At 34.0% G+C, this 18,012-nt stretch overlaps 1 protein-coding gene across 2 annotated transcripts; it reads left to right on the forward strand.

The window, feature by feature from the left end:
• The first annotated feature begins 2,354 nt into the window (after positions 1-2,354).
• LOC136803868 (uncharacterized) lies at positions 2,355-14,088 on the forward strand. 2 transcript variants are annotated; one of them, XM_067060590.1, is made up of 20 exons: positions 2,355-2,470; positions 2,715-2,980; positions 3,438-3,512; positions 4,703-4,741; positions 4,909-5,046; positions 5,960-6,028; positions 6,209-6,256; positions 6,519-6,563; positions 6,786-6,854; positions 7,008-7,109; positions 8,385-8,468; positions 9,024-9,086; positions 9,738-9,776; positions 9,888-9,971; positions 10,263-10,585; positions 10,883-10,944; positions 11,358-11,429; positions 12,217-12,482; positions 12,729-12,889; positions 13,411-14,088. In XM_067060590.1, exons 1-20 carry the CDS (start codon positions 2,409-2,411, stop codon positions 13,690-13,692), a joined length of 2,349 nt encoding a protein of 782 aa, XP_066916691.1. In that variant the 5' UTR covers positions 2,355-2,408; the 3' UTR covers positions 13,693-14,088. The 2 variants fall into 2 exon arrangements, with proteins under 2 accessions (XP_066916691.1, XP_066916692.1); XM_067060591.1 differs by lacking the exon at positions 4,909-5,046 and having other exon boundaries at positions 13,411-13,779.
• The last annotated feature ends 3,924 nt before the right edge of the window (positions 14,089-18,012 follow it).

Below are 18,012 nucleotides of genomic sequence, written 5' to 3' on the forward strand. Positions count from 1 at the left end.
TAGTAATTACGCGTTCAATTCGAATCTATGATCTGTTCCCTCCTAGATAGTGAGGAGTTTAATACTCTTATAACAACCGTATTTTATAAGCATTGAATACTAAAATTCAAATAACAACCACACAAGAAAGATAAGCAAACGATTGGATCAATTGCCAAACATTTTGACCCGGAAATCAATTATTATTCTGCCTTTAAAGTATAAAACGAGAAGTTCAATGATTCTGAAAGAAGTTACTTGACAATTCTCTTACAAAGAATTGCTCGCTCACTCACTGGCTGAAAGTGAAAGCAAAACTGAAACTGAAACTGTCAGTCAGCAGACACAGGCGCAAACGCCTATACCCGTTCTTCTATATCTCAGCCTTGAATAATCGCTTGTGGCAAAAAAAAGATTGAAGAAAAAAAAACTTTTAAAAGTTCTTATTAAGTGATGCTATCATAGCTTATCTAAACCTTAGACAGAGAGCGGAGGTAACATATGCTAGTTACTTGTTTGATTGACCTTCATTATAAAAGAAAGAGAATTAAAAAAAGAAAATTGAAGAATTGAAAAATTGGACACCCATAGGAATTGAACTCAGAGACCCATGCTTATGAGACAACGATCTAACCGATTGAGCTAACCACGCTTTGAAATTAGCGAGAGAAAGCGTGAACTCATATAGTCATAAGAAAGAAAAAGGAAAGAAAGAAACAAGAAGAAAATTAATTCCTGCTTTGATGTTAATATTATCGAAACAAAAGAATCAGTCATGTCGAAATTCCTTTCCACACGTCAGCAATCTACTTTTTATGAATATAAAAACTAGATTGTAAATCTTGTAGAAGAAAGTTTAAATTTGTTTCTCTTAAAAACTAGAAATAATTATATTAGCTAATCTCTTGGAACAAGTACTTCAAAAAACCATAATATTAGACAAGGATTCAAGCTGAAAATCACCAGCAAAGGTACAAGAATAATCCTTATTCGGCTGACAGTAAATATTTCTCCTGGGAATAGCACTGCAAAGTGATCAAATCAAAACATTGATCTGAACCCCCTGATTTACAGCGGCAACGTGTTGTGCTTGACCTTGTATATCAAAACAGGGGTTTTAATATTTTCTTGCAAGGGAAAGAATATGTGACATCATAATTACTACTTTCAATTAGCGTCTTCGTGGAATTTTTTTAAATGATGTTAAAACAAAACAGAAAAGGCTATATATCTTTAAAAGTTTCTTAAGGTACTTTAAAGTTTCTTAAGATACTTCTTTGGCTTTATAATCTTTGTGTAAACATGCATATGTTTTGCATATTTTCCAACTAAAACCAAACACAGCTTTTACATTTCTGTTTTTTTGCATATTATCCAAGATGGTAGATAGAAAAGTGAAAAGGTGAATTGACCCTAAGATAATTGATTGATCACAATACTCCTTTATGTTAATGCGACAGTCTATTGCTACCAGCTTTTAAATTATGATACCTCCATACTTCAGAGGATGCAAGTAAAACCAGTGGGAAATTAGATATTAACTATATAAGTTTTATTTGAATTGGCATGATAATATTTCAAGAATTAACAAGCAATAGCTGCACAATGCACTATAAAGTATTAGGGTTTTATTGCTGTAATACAGCACAGGGGAGATAATTTTAGGCTCGAATGACTGGAGTAATTTAATGAAAAAAACCAATTGATGAGCAATCAATACTCAAGATCTTCTTATGGTCTAATCTATTATCAAATCAATTGATATCTTATCAGTCGATTGGTTATCGATTAGTCCAGATTAGTCATTGATTGGAAAAGTTATGGATTGTATCAAGTACGGGAGAGGCTGGGCTAAAAAAGTTGAACTTAATCTTTTTTTTAAGAGACCTTAGTTCGATTGGTTTGTTTTATTCATCAAACTTAACCAAACTTGGGCAAATTTAATCCAACAACAATATTGAGACGACCCTTGATAAGAAAGTTTGAAGGCCTCTGTGTGGGTGAAAAAGACGGCCATCTGAGGGTGGGGATAATTATCACTTCAGGTTACAGAATTTTGCCAGAACACCTTTCCTTTAAAGGGTCACTCACAAATCAATTTCAATTAGAAAAAAGTCAATCATAGTTTGTCTATAGTTTAAGATAGGTCAGTGTTCTAGTCTGATTGTGACATGTTATAGACAATTAATACTTTTTTTTTGTGGCAGTCTCGGCACTAATCCTTCCTAATCTAACACTTTTGATAAATTGAATTTAGGTGGTGGCTCAACTTCCATCCCTTCTACTTTAAAACTAATATATAATGTACAAAGTGAGGTTTTAACAATTTTTGCACATGCCCAAATGTTTATGGAAATTCCCTTATTTTCTAGATCAAACGTATTTAAATAATGAGATAAGTATTACATAGAATCTAACAATAAATAAAAATGGCTTTCGTTGAATTTGCTGATGGTGACTCAAAGCCACGGTTCAAGCCAACCCATGTGAGGTAAGATGTCTGGCTCATAATACAATATTTTATAATTTTCAATCAGCTGAGAAAAATTACTATAAAAATGAAAGATATTTGTTCAAAATTTGAATTTTACTGGACCCATTCCTAGAAGAAGTGCCCATATCATAGGATTAATTTTAAAACTAACTTGCTGCTTTCACGCCTGTTTATTCAAATGTGTAATCTTTGTTATAATGATACTAAATCGTCAATTTTCAATTTCAATGTTCTGTTTCAGTGACCTGCCACATGATATTATTGAAGAGATTAGCTGCTGTCTGAATCCCAGACTGTTAAGGAAGGATTATCGTTCACTTGCTGGGAAAATGGGGATGACACATCGGCAAGTAAAAAACATTGACTCAAAACAAAATCCAACAGAGGAACTGATCAACCTCTGGGTAACTGGTCCAGGATCCAAGACAGTGACTGATCTGATGGGCAAACTTAAAGAAATTGAGCGCCATGACGCAATAAGGATTCTGCAGGAGCATGAATTCACAGGTAAAATTTAGTTTTTGTGTTATTATGCTACACATTTTCCCTTATATTTATAGCAAGCATATGGTTTAAGTGACCGGGTAGCTCAGTCGGTAGAGCATTCGCCTTACAATCTAAAGGTTGTGGGTTCGATCCGCGGTCACCGCCAACTCAGCGGATGAGTAGCTTAGATTGGGTAATCTGATTTAGGCGGTAAGTTACTGGGAGCTGAGATTAGATGTGGCGCTCCACCTCAGTATTCGATCTCCCAGGTCTAGCGCAAATAGAAAAGGGGATAGACTCCCTCACTCCCGGCTCCGCTGACAGCCACCAGATGAATATACTTACTTTACTATATGGTTTTAATATTTCTTGAATGAACAATTTGAAATGAATTTCTTTTATAAGAGGCAACTCAGATATTATATCCACCCAAAACTGAAGGTGAGATGAAAACTTGAAATTTATTTTTTCTTTTCAGTAATTGAAAGACCAACTTCCATATCTTCTGCTGGTTCACTAACCAAGGAACCAATAGAGAACGACAGCTTTAGTGGTATGTCGTTATGACACTATATCTTATCTGTCATTCTGTCACAGGTGTAACTTAATTGGTGTACTTATATTTAATAATTTAATATATAAAAAGAGTTATATAATTTAGTATATAAAAAAGAGTTGTTATTTTTTTACAAAAGCATGTAAATTTTATTAGTAATATCTGTGTTTCATCAATTACTTTTGCTTTCCTAGCTCTCACTACACAAGTATAGTCCTTCCATCTATTTATTTTGATTGTTGAACATGGTCTATAATTACTGACTTATTTTAAAATAAAAGCAATTGAAATGAAATCTACATTTTCCAATTCACAAATTGTAACCAGGTTTTCCTTTTTTATCTTTTCATTTGCTTTGTTTTTTAATGTTGTAATTAACGACCTTGTTTAATTAATGACATTCGATTGCTTTTCAAAAACAAAACTCAAAAGAAATCTTCCAGAAAAGAACAGAAACAAAAAAGCATAAAGCAAAACAACAACATTCAAGAGACATATTGGCATTACAGATACAAGGCAAAAGTATGAGCCAAGCTCTTGTAAATACATAAAAAATTTCCTATCATAAGAACTTTCTATATCTATATCTAAGGGGGGTGGGTGTGATTCCTTAATAATACTGAAATTCCTTTTTTTTTGGGAAAGTATGCCTGCCTATCTTTGCTTGGAGAATCTCTTGTCAATCATGCCACCCATCTTTTTCAACATAATATTCAATTTTAATTGTGAGATGGACAGGATGGACATAGGATTTTAGTTAAGCAAACTAATAAAAACTAATTGAAAAGTTATTATCATGTACATTTAATAATGGGCCATTCCATTTTATATATGTACAGGGGGATGGACGAACATTTCCGGGGGATAACCCACAAAGAATTTCCAGGGAGTCTAAATTAGTTTTTTCATTTCTTTTTTGGGGGGGGATAAAAGTTACTTAAACTTTCCAGGGGTATGAGACCAATTTTTAATCCACCCTCACTTTAAGGCATAAAAGGAATTTTTCCAAGTGGGTTTTTTTTCTTCCAAATTTTACGTTATTCCAGGGGTATCCACACATTAAAAAAAATGATTTGACTTGAAAGGATTTGTCCGCCCCCTGTATTGGTTTTTTATGGAACAACCCAATATCATGTCTTATATTATCAAGTGGTACAAAATATTCACCAATTTTCTTTTTATTTTAGATACCAACAGTAGAATTTTGGAGCACTCTTACCATAACTGTAAGTGTTTTCTCACTTATTCAGGATAAATAGACCTTATTTTTCTAAAAAAGTGATGCATTGTGGGATTGTTTCGAGTGTATTACAATAGAATTCCCCCGAGGAATTCCTACGAGAATTCTATTGTAATACACTCGAAACCATCCCAAATTATTCTTGAATTTTAGCACATTACCATCCGCCACCATCATCCTACCCTCCCTCTTCGTACCCACCGTCTTCGTACCCATCATCTTCATACCCATCATACACCGCTTCAAACCCTTCAACAACTTCAACATTGCTAGCTGAAGACCCTGATACAGGTGTGTGGAAATCCGATTACTTTCAAAAGCTAAGAAAGAGAGAGAGGTGACTGCCAAGCGCACTCGTCCAGCTGCTCCTTCGCCTCCCAGCCTGAAAGACCCAACCCTTAGAGCCAATCCAGATATTTGATTTTGAAATTCAGAAATTTTTTTGAAAGTGATAGAAATTCAGCAAAAAGACTTTTTATTAAGTAAGGCTCGTTTACAGAAATTTCAAAATCAAATATCTCAACTTAGGAAATTATCTGTATCAACAAATTTAAACGTTTTTCTCTGGGTCATATATTTTAAGTATCAATATCAGATTATCCCTTAAATAATGTATTTTACAAATTTTGTTGTTTAACCTGGTTTAACTCTTCAATGATTGCATTGCATATCTTCAGATTTTGAAAATTATACACTGTAGATCAGAAATTAATAAATATACAAAAAGTTAGACTGCTCTGAACTGAATACTTGAATTTTCTTTCATGTTTTTGAACTACACAATATTTTTAAAAATTGATTCAACAGATGTACCAATGAAGTATAAGCTCGAAGGGCTAGAATCGAATCTCCTTGGTAGGATTTGAAGCCAACAAATCCTACCAAAGTTGCGCGGTCTTGAGAGGCTCACCTGGTTTTTACACAAATGACAGATTGAAACTAAAATTTACCACCAAATTTTGAAAAAGATATCAATCGTAAACAAAGGAATTGCTAGATTTAATCTGTCTTCAAAAATACGGCGCATTTTTTAAGGCTTCACTTTTCCTTGCTTGAGAAACGTTAGAGATTCTACTCTAGCCCTTCGGGCTTTAAACTCAATGAGATGTACAATTTAAGTGACTTTTGAACTTTTGAAGGTGAACTTTTTGTAAGAAAGACTTTTGTAAAATTGAGTTTATCATCTTCCTCTAATCATTTTTAGATGAGGAGACAAACATGTCTATTGTGTCAGGCTCAATATCCAATCGTACAAGCTCATCACTGGATGGATGTAAGTTGTGTTTTTTTTCAATTTTTTTCTTCAAGTTTGTCGTCAAATTTAAGCTCTCTGCTTGATTTGAAGGAATGATAGGCTAGGTGTAAGTACGAGTAGAGAAATATTTTTTGCAACCTACACTTGGAATTCCATGCTGTACAAAGATATGAGTGTTGTTTACCATTTTCCTCATAGATCTAGACGGCACAAGTAATCCAAGGAGCCGTGCAAGCACCAACGATCGTAAGACTTTATGCTGTTATTTTTTCTTGAATTACTTGAAACTTAAAAGAATATGATGAGTTCATTATTCCACTATGGGTAAAATAAATTGTCGAAACGAAAAAGTTCAAAAAGTGTCAACATTTCAAATGCAGTATCTAAGGAGGAGTGACTATAAACTTTGGGCTAACTAAACTTTCAAAGAAAGAGCCATTTGGAAGGTCAGACTTAAATTTGGTAAAAATGAGAGTTTCAGATTATAATGATCCTTTTCCATTTACAGATTTAGAATACAACAATCGTTATTCAGGTCATCATTCAATGACAAGTAAGTCATTTGTCCAACACGTCTTTATTACTACATGTATTACAGGTAAATTTCGAATGTTGTGTTTTAAAACCTCTTTGAAAATTTGAAAAATTTATTTGAACTCTGTTTGAGTAAGTTCGAATTGTCCGATTCGCAAATGTTAAAGACTTGTGTTAATCAAGATAGTTATTTGAATTTGAACCATGTTATTAGATGCTTACTATGTATTTGTTTATATAGATGACTATCAACACCAGCACCACTATCGTCCACATTCACCACCACCAAATATGCAAAACATGACTACTGGTAATCCTTACTTACGTCAAGTTTGAACTGATAAGTTCATAGTGCCTTTTGTTCGTATTATAAAGTAGAGGAAAATGTCATGTCGGCTTTCTCAGTAGACAAAACCTATGATGTACTCTATGATTTCTTTGAATTTTGAATTTTTAACAACAGGTGAATTTTTACGTGACTTTCCAAGAGATTTCGCGCCCATTCCGCCACCGTCGATCCTGCCACCACCACCATCGTCACAAAACAGACCAACTACAAACGACGGTAAGATAACACATCATGTCTTTTAGCCATTTCAAAAATTAGGCTTTAATAATTTCCTTTTGATATCTAAACTATACAGTGCTTTAACGAAGAAGTAAAATCCAAAAGTCCAATCAAATTTGCCATGTTTCTCTGAATTACTTTTAAGACCACATTTACATGCTATGGTTGCGTTTCACTCCGAAACGAAATGAGCATGAGGAGAGCCATGTCAGAGTGCATCTAAAAGGAATGACGTCTAATGTTTGAAGTCGCTGCTTTGATTTTCTCCTGGGCATAGAAATTTGACGTCAATCTTACCTGGTAAACTCTGATCCAGTATCCTCTAGACTAGTAAACTAGTCGGTTATTACTTATAATAAAACTGTCAATCAAATAATGTAAACACTAATTAAATATTCAGCGCGCATGAGATAAAAGGAAAATAACCGACTAGAAGCTTCTTCCAACGCCTTTTTTTCTTCACCTAAATTCGTAAGGAGAGACATACAGATTTCTGTATGTCTGACCCGTGCGGGATTGCATTTATTTTTCTTTCTGTTTATTGTATTTTTGGAAATGCTCATTTATTTATATGTTCCCATATTTAATGTTACTATGAAATATTATTTAGTCAAAAAAGTTGGATGGATTCTCAAAAACCTAAAAAAGGTTGTAAAATTAAACAACGTTTTTTGAGGGAAGAAGCTTCTAGTCGTTGAAATTTAAAAAAGACACGCAACCTGACTTCTTCGATTCTTTTTATTTGGAGCTTGATTTTTTTTGTAGATGGGTCTGTTTTCAACGACTAGTTTACTAGTCTAAGTATCCTCATGATTAGGTGTATTCCTGATATGCACTATTTTAATGTCTTCCACAGACCAAACAGCTGATTTGTTTAAAGTGACGTAAAATCAGTCGATACGTCACTTTTAACCAATCAGCTGTTGGGTCCGTGGAAGACATTAGCGAGATTATGTTTCGGAGATATTCTACGGCTACGGTTGCGGGGCTGCCCATACGGGTCGTTATCAAAGGCGACATGTTGTTGTCTACTTTGCTCTGTACGGGAAAAACACCAAAACACCATCTAAGCAAAGTCGACATGATACCGTACGTCAAATATCGAACTTGCTTTCACCCGCCATTACTTGCCTTACTCGCTAATTCCCTCGCCACTTTAACCGTAGCCGTAGAGAATTCCAGATACATAATCTCGCTATTGCAATGGTGCATATGATGAATTACCAGTAAACATTCTTTCCTCTTATTCTATTGTCATATTTCTTCTCTTAGACTTTTATGAGGATATACTGGCTGAGAAGTTGAGGAATCAACAAGAACACCAACAACGTCATCAAGGATGTGAAGTTAACGATGGTATAATGATTATATACATTTCACATTACACGTTTTTTTATAAGAACATCCATAATTTTTGGAACCTTTTGATGTTTTTAACTTTTTGACTTTTAAGCCTAACATGTTCTTAACATGTTCTTAACTTGTTCTTAACATTTTTGCCATCGAAGCCTTATGTTCTTACATAGTTTGTTCTTATAAAAAAAGTGTATTTGAAATAAATTTAAAGTGCATATTTGGAGTTCTCCATCAATTTCATTCTATACATAAGTAATTTATTGACCTTACTAAGTATTCATTGAAGTGCCGAAGGAAGAAATATAGATTCATATACTGGTGTGGGATGTTATCTTCTTTTGTTCGTTTGTGAAACTTTGAAACACAAGTTAAGAAAGCATGTTGTTTTATCATTTTAACACGCACTGATAAGATTATTATTGACGTATGGCTGATTACTGTTCATGATATGCGCCACTGACTTCTTCGTGGAGTCATTGCAGTGGTGCATATCATGAATACATTTGTAAAAAACAAGTGAAGTAGTAGTTAACTTTCTGATTTTTATTTCTTTAGAAAACTGTCATCCGAATTACCAGTTCAGGCTTCGTGAGGGCTCAGACGCATCCACATCGACAGGTAACCTTTACTTTGGTTTTCCATTTTTTCACTGCTCATTATTTGTGTTGGTGTTAATATCAAAATAAAATCATTTCAAATTTTAAATTTAATATCCAGCAAAAGCTTTTCGTTCTTATAAAAACGTCATCAGTGTTGTGACTGATACGAATGATGAGTTTTTGTTGAGCTACATGTTTATGAATTCATGTAAAAATGAAGAAAATTTCAACATAAGCAAGCGCTTCATTTTTTGTTTCATCAATTTGCTGCTCTTACTCTTTTAAAGGGATAATCAGATGGTTTGAGATATTTGGCATGTGTAATCGTCATATCGTCCTGAGCAAAACCTAAATATTTTTACCTAAATATTTTCCAATTTAGTCGAGATATTTAAATTGTAACTTTTAGTAAGAAATTAATAGAATTTCAACATAAGAACCGTGTGAGAACCCATTTTCAGAAATTTCAAATTGTTATATCTCGACTTTGAAAAATAGTTATTCAAACATATTTGGATGTTTTACTCAAGCCCACATAAGCTTTCTGCAGGCCAAATATCTCAAACCATCTGATTATCCCTTTAAGTTTTCTGTGTTGGTTTTATTGATGAATCTAACTTCCTTCTACCCTGCTCTTGAAATATCTTAATCATTTTTTTTCTCGTTATAGCAAGCTCAAGAATGGACGCTGGAATCCAAACGGAAAAAGGTATCACGAATTCCAAGATTTTCAAAAAAATTACAGGACCGAATTATATCAGGATCATGAAATTCTTCCAATTACAATTTCGAGTTGAACATATTTTTGATGTATTTTTAGTGTCACCTACGATGGGAGATCTACCACCGCAAAATTTTGCAACTACTCCCGGTCCAGAATTAAATTGCAAACCACCATTAGTAGGTAGGTAGGCTACAGACCAGCACATGATTTAATCTTTAGTCATGTAATTCTTTACAAGAAACTAAATTATATTATATTTGAATTTTTGGCTATATCGATTTTTTGGGACATCTTTAACGTATAGCCCTTACCATTTACCATTTTTTTACCATCCTTACCCGGCATTTTTAAACAAAAGAAAGTATAGCTCCCCTCCCACGCTGCGCTTGTACTTTGTCAGCATTAGGAGGCGCACTTCGTTTTTATATCATGAAAAATATCTTTAATGGATACGGTATGTTTATTTTTTAGCTTCGGACAAAATCGCGCTATTAATCGGGAACACAAATTATAAACACTTGGAAGAACCCTTGGTGTTTCCTCACAGAGACGTATACGCCCTTGGTCACGCCTTAAATGAGCTCGGATTTAAAGTGTTGACTCTTGTTGACTTGACCTTACGGGAAATGAGGACCATCATGCTTGCGTATTGTCAACTTCTTGGTCCTGGTGTTTTCGCTGTTTTTTATTTCGCTGGTCACGGTTTTGAAGAGAATGGCAAGAATTATTTGATGCCCATTGATGCGACCAGCACCAAAGGAGACGAATTTATTCAAGCTCAAGAAATCTTAACCGTTCGTATCATCATTTCTTTTTATCATACGCACAACGTTTTTTCAATGTTTTTCTAACGGCTAGAAATGCTATTATCGTCTTATGGACGTTGAAACAACATTGTCTGATTCTTGTCTCTAATCTTTTTCTCTCATCCTACAAATATGGAGATGAGATGGCGATTTTTTGCATTATGGTATGTTTGCCATATTTTCGTAAAAAAATGTAATTCAGAGTTTGACGATACACATGTCAAAGTAGTATCTTGAGATGGAGATGTCAACTATTAAAAATGTTTTGTATTTTGTACATTATAGGAAATGAGACTGGCAAACACAGCTCTGAATTTATTTATTATTGATGCTTGCCGCGTGAAAGGGTAAGGATATTAATTACATTGCACTCTCGCAGGTTCGAACTTCTATTATTCGAATCTTTCTATACTTCGACATAATTTCCATTCCCCGTCAAAAAGAAACCTGCGTAAAATGCTTTCTACAGATCGAATCCTTCTATAATTCGAACAAATTAGATGCCCCTTTCGAGTTGAATTGGCGAGTGTCAACTGTATGTTATTACTTTTTCACCTGAACTATTAGGATTATGCCATCGAAGCTCCATACTGAATTTTATTTTCGCATTTTCTTTCTGTATAATATTCTCAATCTTTGGCTTAGTCATTTTGACGTTATGTTAGTCCTGGTTAGTTTTTCCAGTTGAGCAACTAGATTTCGAAATTGAATAAATATGACCGGTAACTAACGAATTTTACTTCCTATTTCTCCTGTTCAGTATAAATGTATCAAGCACAAGAGGAACTCTCCAGAAAACTGGCTTTGGAAACACGATCATGGCTTATAGTTGGTAAGGATTTTTGTTGTGATTTACTTGAGTTATCTCCTCATTAGTTATCTTTGCCCTCGCTCTCACATTTTTCTTTAATAGCCATGCTTGTACCCTTATGTACCCTTACAATATTGGTACCGGATTTGTCATTTTATTGGATTTGTCTTTTCATGTGTATGTCGGATGGAAATGGTTATTTAGATGTGTGGCATTGCGTCGATGGATGTGTACTAAGTGGCAGTTTTTACACTAGGTTTGGTTTGGATAGTGGTAGTATTCGAGCATTTGTTTTGAACTATTTCCATCGATGATCTTTACTATTGATTTTGTCTTATATATTTTTCTTTGGATTGATTAGCTAGTTCTGGGTTCGGTTGTTAAACTTTTTCTTTTGAAAAGGTAGTTTTTGGCCTTCATTAATAGCTCTGTATTGCTTTCTTCATGTCTATTATTTGTTTTTTTCCTTTCTGGTGTTTGCAATGTGAGACCTTTGTCCTTCTTTTTAGGTCTGCCGTCTTATTAGTGGTCTACCATGTGGTTGGTCAATTAAATTCATATTTTTCCATTACAGTAGAGTCTCCGTAACTCGAACGCACATGGGAAAAACAAATATGTCCGATTTCAGGAAGTTTCGAGTTATGGAGTAAGGTTATAAGGCATTGTTAACTGAAGGGACGAGAAAACTTGTTCTAGTTAAAAGAGACTCTACTGTATTTCATAATTTAACAATCATCTCCGGAGGGGAAATCTTAGAAAGAAAGAGGGTCAAATACTAACAACATCTCCTGTTTATTATACTCATTAGTTCAAGTTCAATGCCAGCTTTCGAAGCGCACGATCTCAGCCATGGAATCTACATGACGCATCTGCTACCACGTATCAAGGAGGACAAAAGAATAGAACACATCTTGATGGAGGTCAATGAGGCGGTACATGGAAACCCATTGGTCGTCCAACGCCCAGTTTTCGAAAGCGACGCTATTGGTGATTGTAGGCTGACCTGTAAAATTGACGCTCAGGCAAATTATGAACACTGGTCACAGCGTTTTGACAAATGGTTTGAGGCTACTCGTAAGTATTATCCATTAACACGCTTTGTGCACTAGTAAATTGTTGTTTTACTTACTTTAGTATACTGGATTTCTGAAGTACATAATTGAACCAGCAAATCTTCCAATATTACTAGATGATATTGCTAGGAGTGTTATACCTGGGTCTATCGAGCTAAGCAAATGAATTTGATATTTAGGTCGATAACGATTTTTTCTTTCGCCAAGATATTTTATGATTTTCCATCGACTCCTTTTATATTTGTAGAACCACCAGAGGGGCAAACGATTTCCCGTGAAGAAGAAAAACTTCGATTGCGACTCGAGTACAAATCAATGTTCTCGAACATGTTGCAAATTAATGTTTCAATTTCCAATCAAAACGACGCACCATTCTTTTTGAGGGATGTCAAACTTCGTAACACATCCGTGAGTTTTCTTTTTCAATAAACAGATCACTTTTGGTCTTTCATACTGAAAAATGAGGGCTTTTTTTTTGGTTTAATCTATTGAAACGGAATTTACCATAAACTGCATTGTTGTAAATTTATTCAATTTATTCCAGCAAGAAACACATGTAGCAATTGTCGTTACCTCTTTTTTTTCTGATTTCTTTCGATTTGGTTGAAAAAATACGTATACTTACCGGGTGTGTCAAAGAAAACGGGCCTAAAATTGAAATTTTGACGTAGCCTTTCTACTTATGCTAGGCTCATAAAATTTTGCAAATATGATTTTGAATCTAATATCAAACTCTGCTGAAAGTTTCATTTGTATGGCTTGTTTAGTTTTAAAGATATATAGATTTTACTAAAAGGTATGCAAATCAAATCGTTTATAGATTTGACGTCAATTTCCCCAGCACTATCTTTGTCATCTTGTGTAAACCTTGCTCAGTGCATTTGATAGTTTGTTTTTGTTGTTCATGTTTTTATTTTTTCTATCCATAGCATTTGGAGATCCACGAGAATCGTCTCTTACCGGAAGGCTTTTTGCCGCCCTGTTCGGGATTCAAGGACGTGGTTTCATTCCGTATCCGTGACCTGCAAAAGGTGACTTACGAACTGTTATTAGTATTGGAGATCACTGCCTCTTTAAAAAACGAACCTTGTAACGTGGAAGTCAAACTGAACGCCGACTTTCCACTCATTTCAAGCTTTATACAAGAATTTTTGTCTTGGATCACGGCGGATAAGAGGGCCACTGGTGGGATGAAAAACACATGGGTCTGATGCATACTTGTAGGGTGTTTTATATTGACCCTCACTCTTTTGGTGTGTTGTTCTATGGCAGCAAAAATGCATGGAATTTTGCGACATGACTGCATTCTTTTTAGTTCTGACCACACATAGTTTTTCTATGGACCATATAAGTGATTTAAATAACATAAAATTCTAACTGGCGAGAAGCTGATCTTTTTCGTGCCAGTATTTTGTTTAGCTAGCTGACGTTGTTATCAAAACATCATTCTAAAAACATTGTTGTCGTACTGCGATGTTAGCCGGACTGAATTTTATGTATTTAAATCGCTTGGCAAGATTCTGTCTATTACTATTCTATCTCTCTCTCTCTGTATATAGTCTTCTTCCTCTGACAATGTTTAATAGTTCAAAGATGAGGAATGAACCAAGAAAAAAATGAAGAATTATTTTAGAGGTTTTTTCTTCGATTTTTTAAGCAATTTGTATAAAGTATATAATTAAAAGACAATTTTTTTGATTTAGTTATTAAAAACAATTTATTTTGCATCCAACTCTATTAGATTCATTTTGTTTGTTTGTTTGATGAAGTATATTTTTATTGTTTGTTATTGTTTGTTACCACTTAGTTAGAGTCACGCCCAATTAATTAATCTTCGGGGCAATTATGACCATCCTTTTTTTTGACCGTTTTTCTTTCGCCCCAATAAGATTCTTTTGGAAAGTAAAAGTAATTTGTGAATTCCCAAACTTCAGGCAGGGCCTGTATTTGGGGAGCAAGTTCACAGTTTTAATATATTTGTATTTTACTTGGTGAGCTAAAAGTTGTACTAATTTCTTCTTTGACATTAACCTCGCTACGTTTTTTGTTTTCTCTACTGATTTTATTTTATTATTTATTAATTTCTGGTAGTGCTATTCTTTTACCAGTTAACATAATTTTTGTTTTTATCATGTTTGTAAGTGGTGCATAAAAATCTTGAGCCTCGTTTTCGAATACTTTTGTCAAGGACGCTCAGCCTCGTTGGACGCTTTGTTTGAGAACGTGAGTGTTTTCAAAAATTTACATAACAATCTTTTTGGTAATTTCTTTTTGCAATCAAGAACCAAAAAGTTATCAGTTTCTCAGATCTTTTAAAAACGTCAGCAGATTTCGAAACCAAGGCTCTAAGATTATTAAAGAATAAGATGAAGCACGTTAGATAAATTTCTGGACTAAAGTAGCTCGGATCTCACTATTTTTTAGTCACCTAGTTTAAGTTTGGAAAGTCCACACTCTTGTACAGTTAAAAATGAAGACTTGATAATTTACACTGGAGTAACAAAATAAATGATTGAGCTCACAGACCAAACTTAACTAGGCTTTTCTCATCAACTCAATGAAGGTCTGTCATAATGGTTATGTCCAAGGTACTGTGCCCTGTTTTTTCAAAATTATAGTACAAATATTTCCAATTTTAACATTTATGTCACCTGCACATAACCACGATGACAAACTTACAAATTTCTGTTATTTTATTATATTATTTTTCTCATTAACCTTAATTTGCTTCTTTCATTATCATAAAGAGTAAAGGCTTCCCAACTCTGACAAAACTTTTTAAATCTGTTCATGATAAATGTCGTTATTTTTTGACCAGATTTTAGAACTTGTCTAAGATTTCGTCTTTCTGCAGCCACTTAGTCCAATTCTTATCATGAAGTCTTTGTTGGTACGATTTTTTGGAATAATTATCTATTTGCCTTCTCCCCTTCTCCCCCACCCCGCCTTAATATTTTTTTGTCAATTTTAATAAGATGAAAGAGATGTTAGAATTTATTTATGTAAACTTGAAATAGATATCGTCACTATAAAACTGTTTATGAATTGCTTCTTTCCAGCTTCCAACCGGTACTTTGAATATAGAATTGATATCAGCCAAGCCCTGTATGAGCGAGGCTTAAAGTTTTAGAAAATACATAATTTTTGGCTGCGTAGTACAGCTTAACATCAATCTGCTCAAAATTATCTTTCCAACGCAATATTACGCCAGATGATATCATTTTTCCCTGTTTGTGGACTGCCGATTCTTTTGGCATGAAAAGAATTTTTCCAAGGGTAATTTTGCCAACTTTGCCATTTTCTAGGGGTTATTCCCAAATTTTTAATGATTATTTTTTTAGTTTAAAAGGTTCTCCTGAAGGGTTTTTTTAATGGAATAGCCCAATTAACGATTAATCACTAGGCGCAGACTAGAAAATAGTAATTTGCTCGAGTCCCGAACACAGATCTCTAAGCCCGAAGGGCTAGATAGGCAACTTTAAGCTTTCTCCAGCAAAAAAAAGTGAAGCAAAAATTTGTCTTTTTAGATTTCGTGCCGATGGATAGGATCTAGCATTTTAATTGTTTTCGGAGCGCGAGATCAAAAAAAGTAGGCGACAAACGCTATTTCACATCTCTCAAACCGGTGAAATTGCATATTTTAGTCAGGTGACTTTGGTAGGAAATCCTTCCAAACCTAGGCTTCACTTTTCGATAAAAGCTGCAAATCTAGCCCTTCGGGCTTTACAGATATCTGTGGTCCCGAAGAACGGATTAAAATACAGAATTATTTTCTCCTTTCTTACGAGTGATTCGTCGTCAATGTTGATTTGATTTTCCCTTTGGCAAAAGGGTAGCTTCAAAGGGACCGGGTATGTAAGAGCCATTAGGGTCCTTTTCACACCCTCGAAAGTCTCTCAAAGGGGTACAAAAACCTTTAAAAAGAAAATTGAGTCTCTGAAAGGGTCCTTAAATCACGAAATTCCAAATTTCCTCCCTCAAAGGATCGTAATCTTATTGCCTGGGACCTCTAAACCATTGAGTTTAAAGCCCGAAGGGCTAGAATAGAATCTCTAGCCTTTCTCAGGCAAGAAAGTGAAGCCACTCATTTCTCATTCGATATACGCCTAGAAAGCGCCGCAATTATGACGACGGGTTATATCTAGCGCGGTTCCTTCGTTTTTGAGGGCTGCATTTTTTTAAATCTAGCGATAGATTTAACTTTCAATCCGGCGAGTGTTCTGGGTGGCAAATAAGTGGCTTCATTTTCCATGCAAGAGTCTCGAGTCTAGCCCTTCGGGCTCGAAAGTCAATGACCTAAACCCAGGCTGACTGTATGATTAGAATTTCCTCTTCTGGAAAATATCGAATGGCGAGTAGAGTTATTTTAGTCTGCTATATCTAAAATGCTCAAAAATGGGCTCATCTAAAAGACAAAGAAATTTGCTTACACCTTTGGAAAAAGATAATGTTGAGAGGTACGGAGTACTAAGTGTAATAAATAAAGTTTACTACAATGTTTGCGACAAATGGCCCAAAAAGGGTCAATAATATTTCCAAACGGCTGCGAGTTTTTTGGGTGCTTTTGGGATTGTTCATAGCATGAGGAGCAAGATTTTGGCAGTATCAGGGTTGATAAAAAATCGATAGATGAACCAAGATGACAGTTTAAGAGTATCGTCATTAATTAATAATTATTACTATATTTTTACTCGTAAAATAATTTTTAATAATGTATATAATACAATAAGTGTCGCGAAAAATGTATCTATTATCTTTTTTCCATAACATTCACTGACAAAAAACTAAGCATTTATGTTTCCTTAAAGGCGCGATGCCGGACGAATGGTTCATTCACAAAGACCAAAAACATAATATTTAGTTTGTTTAGCGTTAGTCACGAATAAATTTGCTCATCTCAATTACTTATCACAAAACGGCTTGTAAAACACTGAAAAGAAAATTTTAGTGACTTTGGTGAGGTATGAAAAATGACTTTCTTGGTTTCACTCTTATAGGAATGTTGCAAACTAACTACTGTTAAAACAAATACTGCTGCTTGAGAGAAAAAAACTCCTATAGATTCATTTACGAAAATTTACAATAATAAAAGCGCAGCACAAAAATTAACAATATAATATCACGTAGCTTTTTCCCTTTAAAATAATAATTATTAAAATATTAAACGAGTTGTCGTAAGTGGATAGAAAAACCAAAAAAAAGTAAAACAAATAGATTTCAAAATAATATACAAAAACAACCAAAAAAGTGATCAATAAAATCCAAATAATTTAAAATTATTTGCTACTGTAAATAATTGTCTATTAAAAAATTTTCTTTCATTGAAAATTTTAGCATTGTTTTAATTTATTTGCTTGGTTTATCTTGGGACTACTAAAGTTGGATAAAAAGCATCTTTTCATGAAAAGAGTGGTGTAAAAAATTATAAAGATATAAGATATAATAATTTAAATTATTTTTTCTATGTTTATAATAAAAAAATTATTAATATGGATATTAAAAAAAAAACAAAAGAAAATTAAATAAAGATT

The sequence above is a fragment of the Clytia hemisphaerica genome, unplaced genomic scaffold (genome assembly GCF_902728285.1).
Source record: "Clytia hemisphaerica strain Z4C2 unplaced genomic scaffold, Clytia hemisphaerica genome assembly, whole genome shotgun sequence".
NCBI lineage: Eukaryota > Metazoa > Cnidaria > Hydrozoa > Leptothecata > Clytiidae > Clytia > Clytia hemisphaerica.

What these genes read in the sequence shown, in the direction of transcription:
- LOC136803868 (XM_067060590.1), top strand. Translation starts at nt 2,409, where the DNA reads ATGGCTTTCGTTGAATTTGCTGATGGTGACTCAAAGCCACGGTTCAAG. An exon ending in TGGAATCCAAACGGAAAAAG is followed by an intron (nt 9,777 to 9,887) that starts GTATCACGAATT and finishes ATGTATTTTTAG; the next exon opens with TGTCACCTACGATGGGAGAT. An exon ending in TCAAACTTCGTAACACATCC is followed by an intron (nt 12,890 to 13,410) that starts GTGAGTTTTCTT and finishes TTCTATCCATAG; the next exon opens with CATTTGGAGATCCACGAGAA.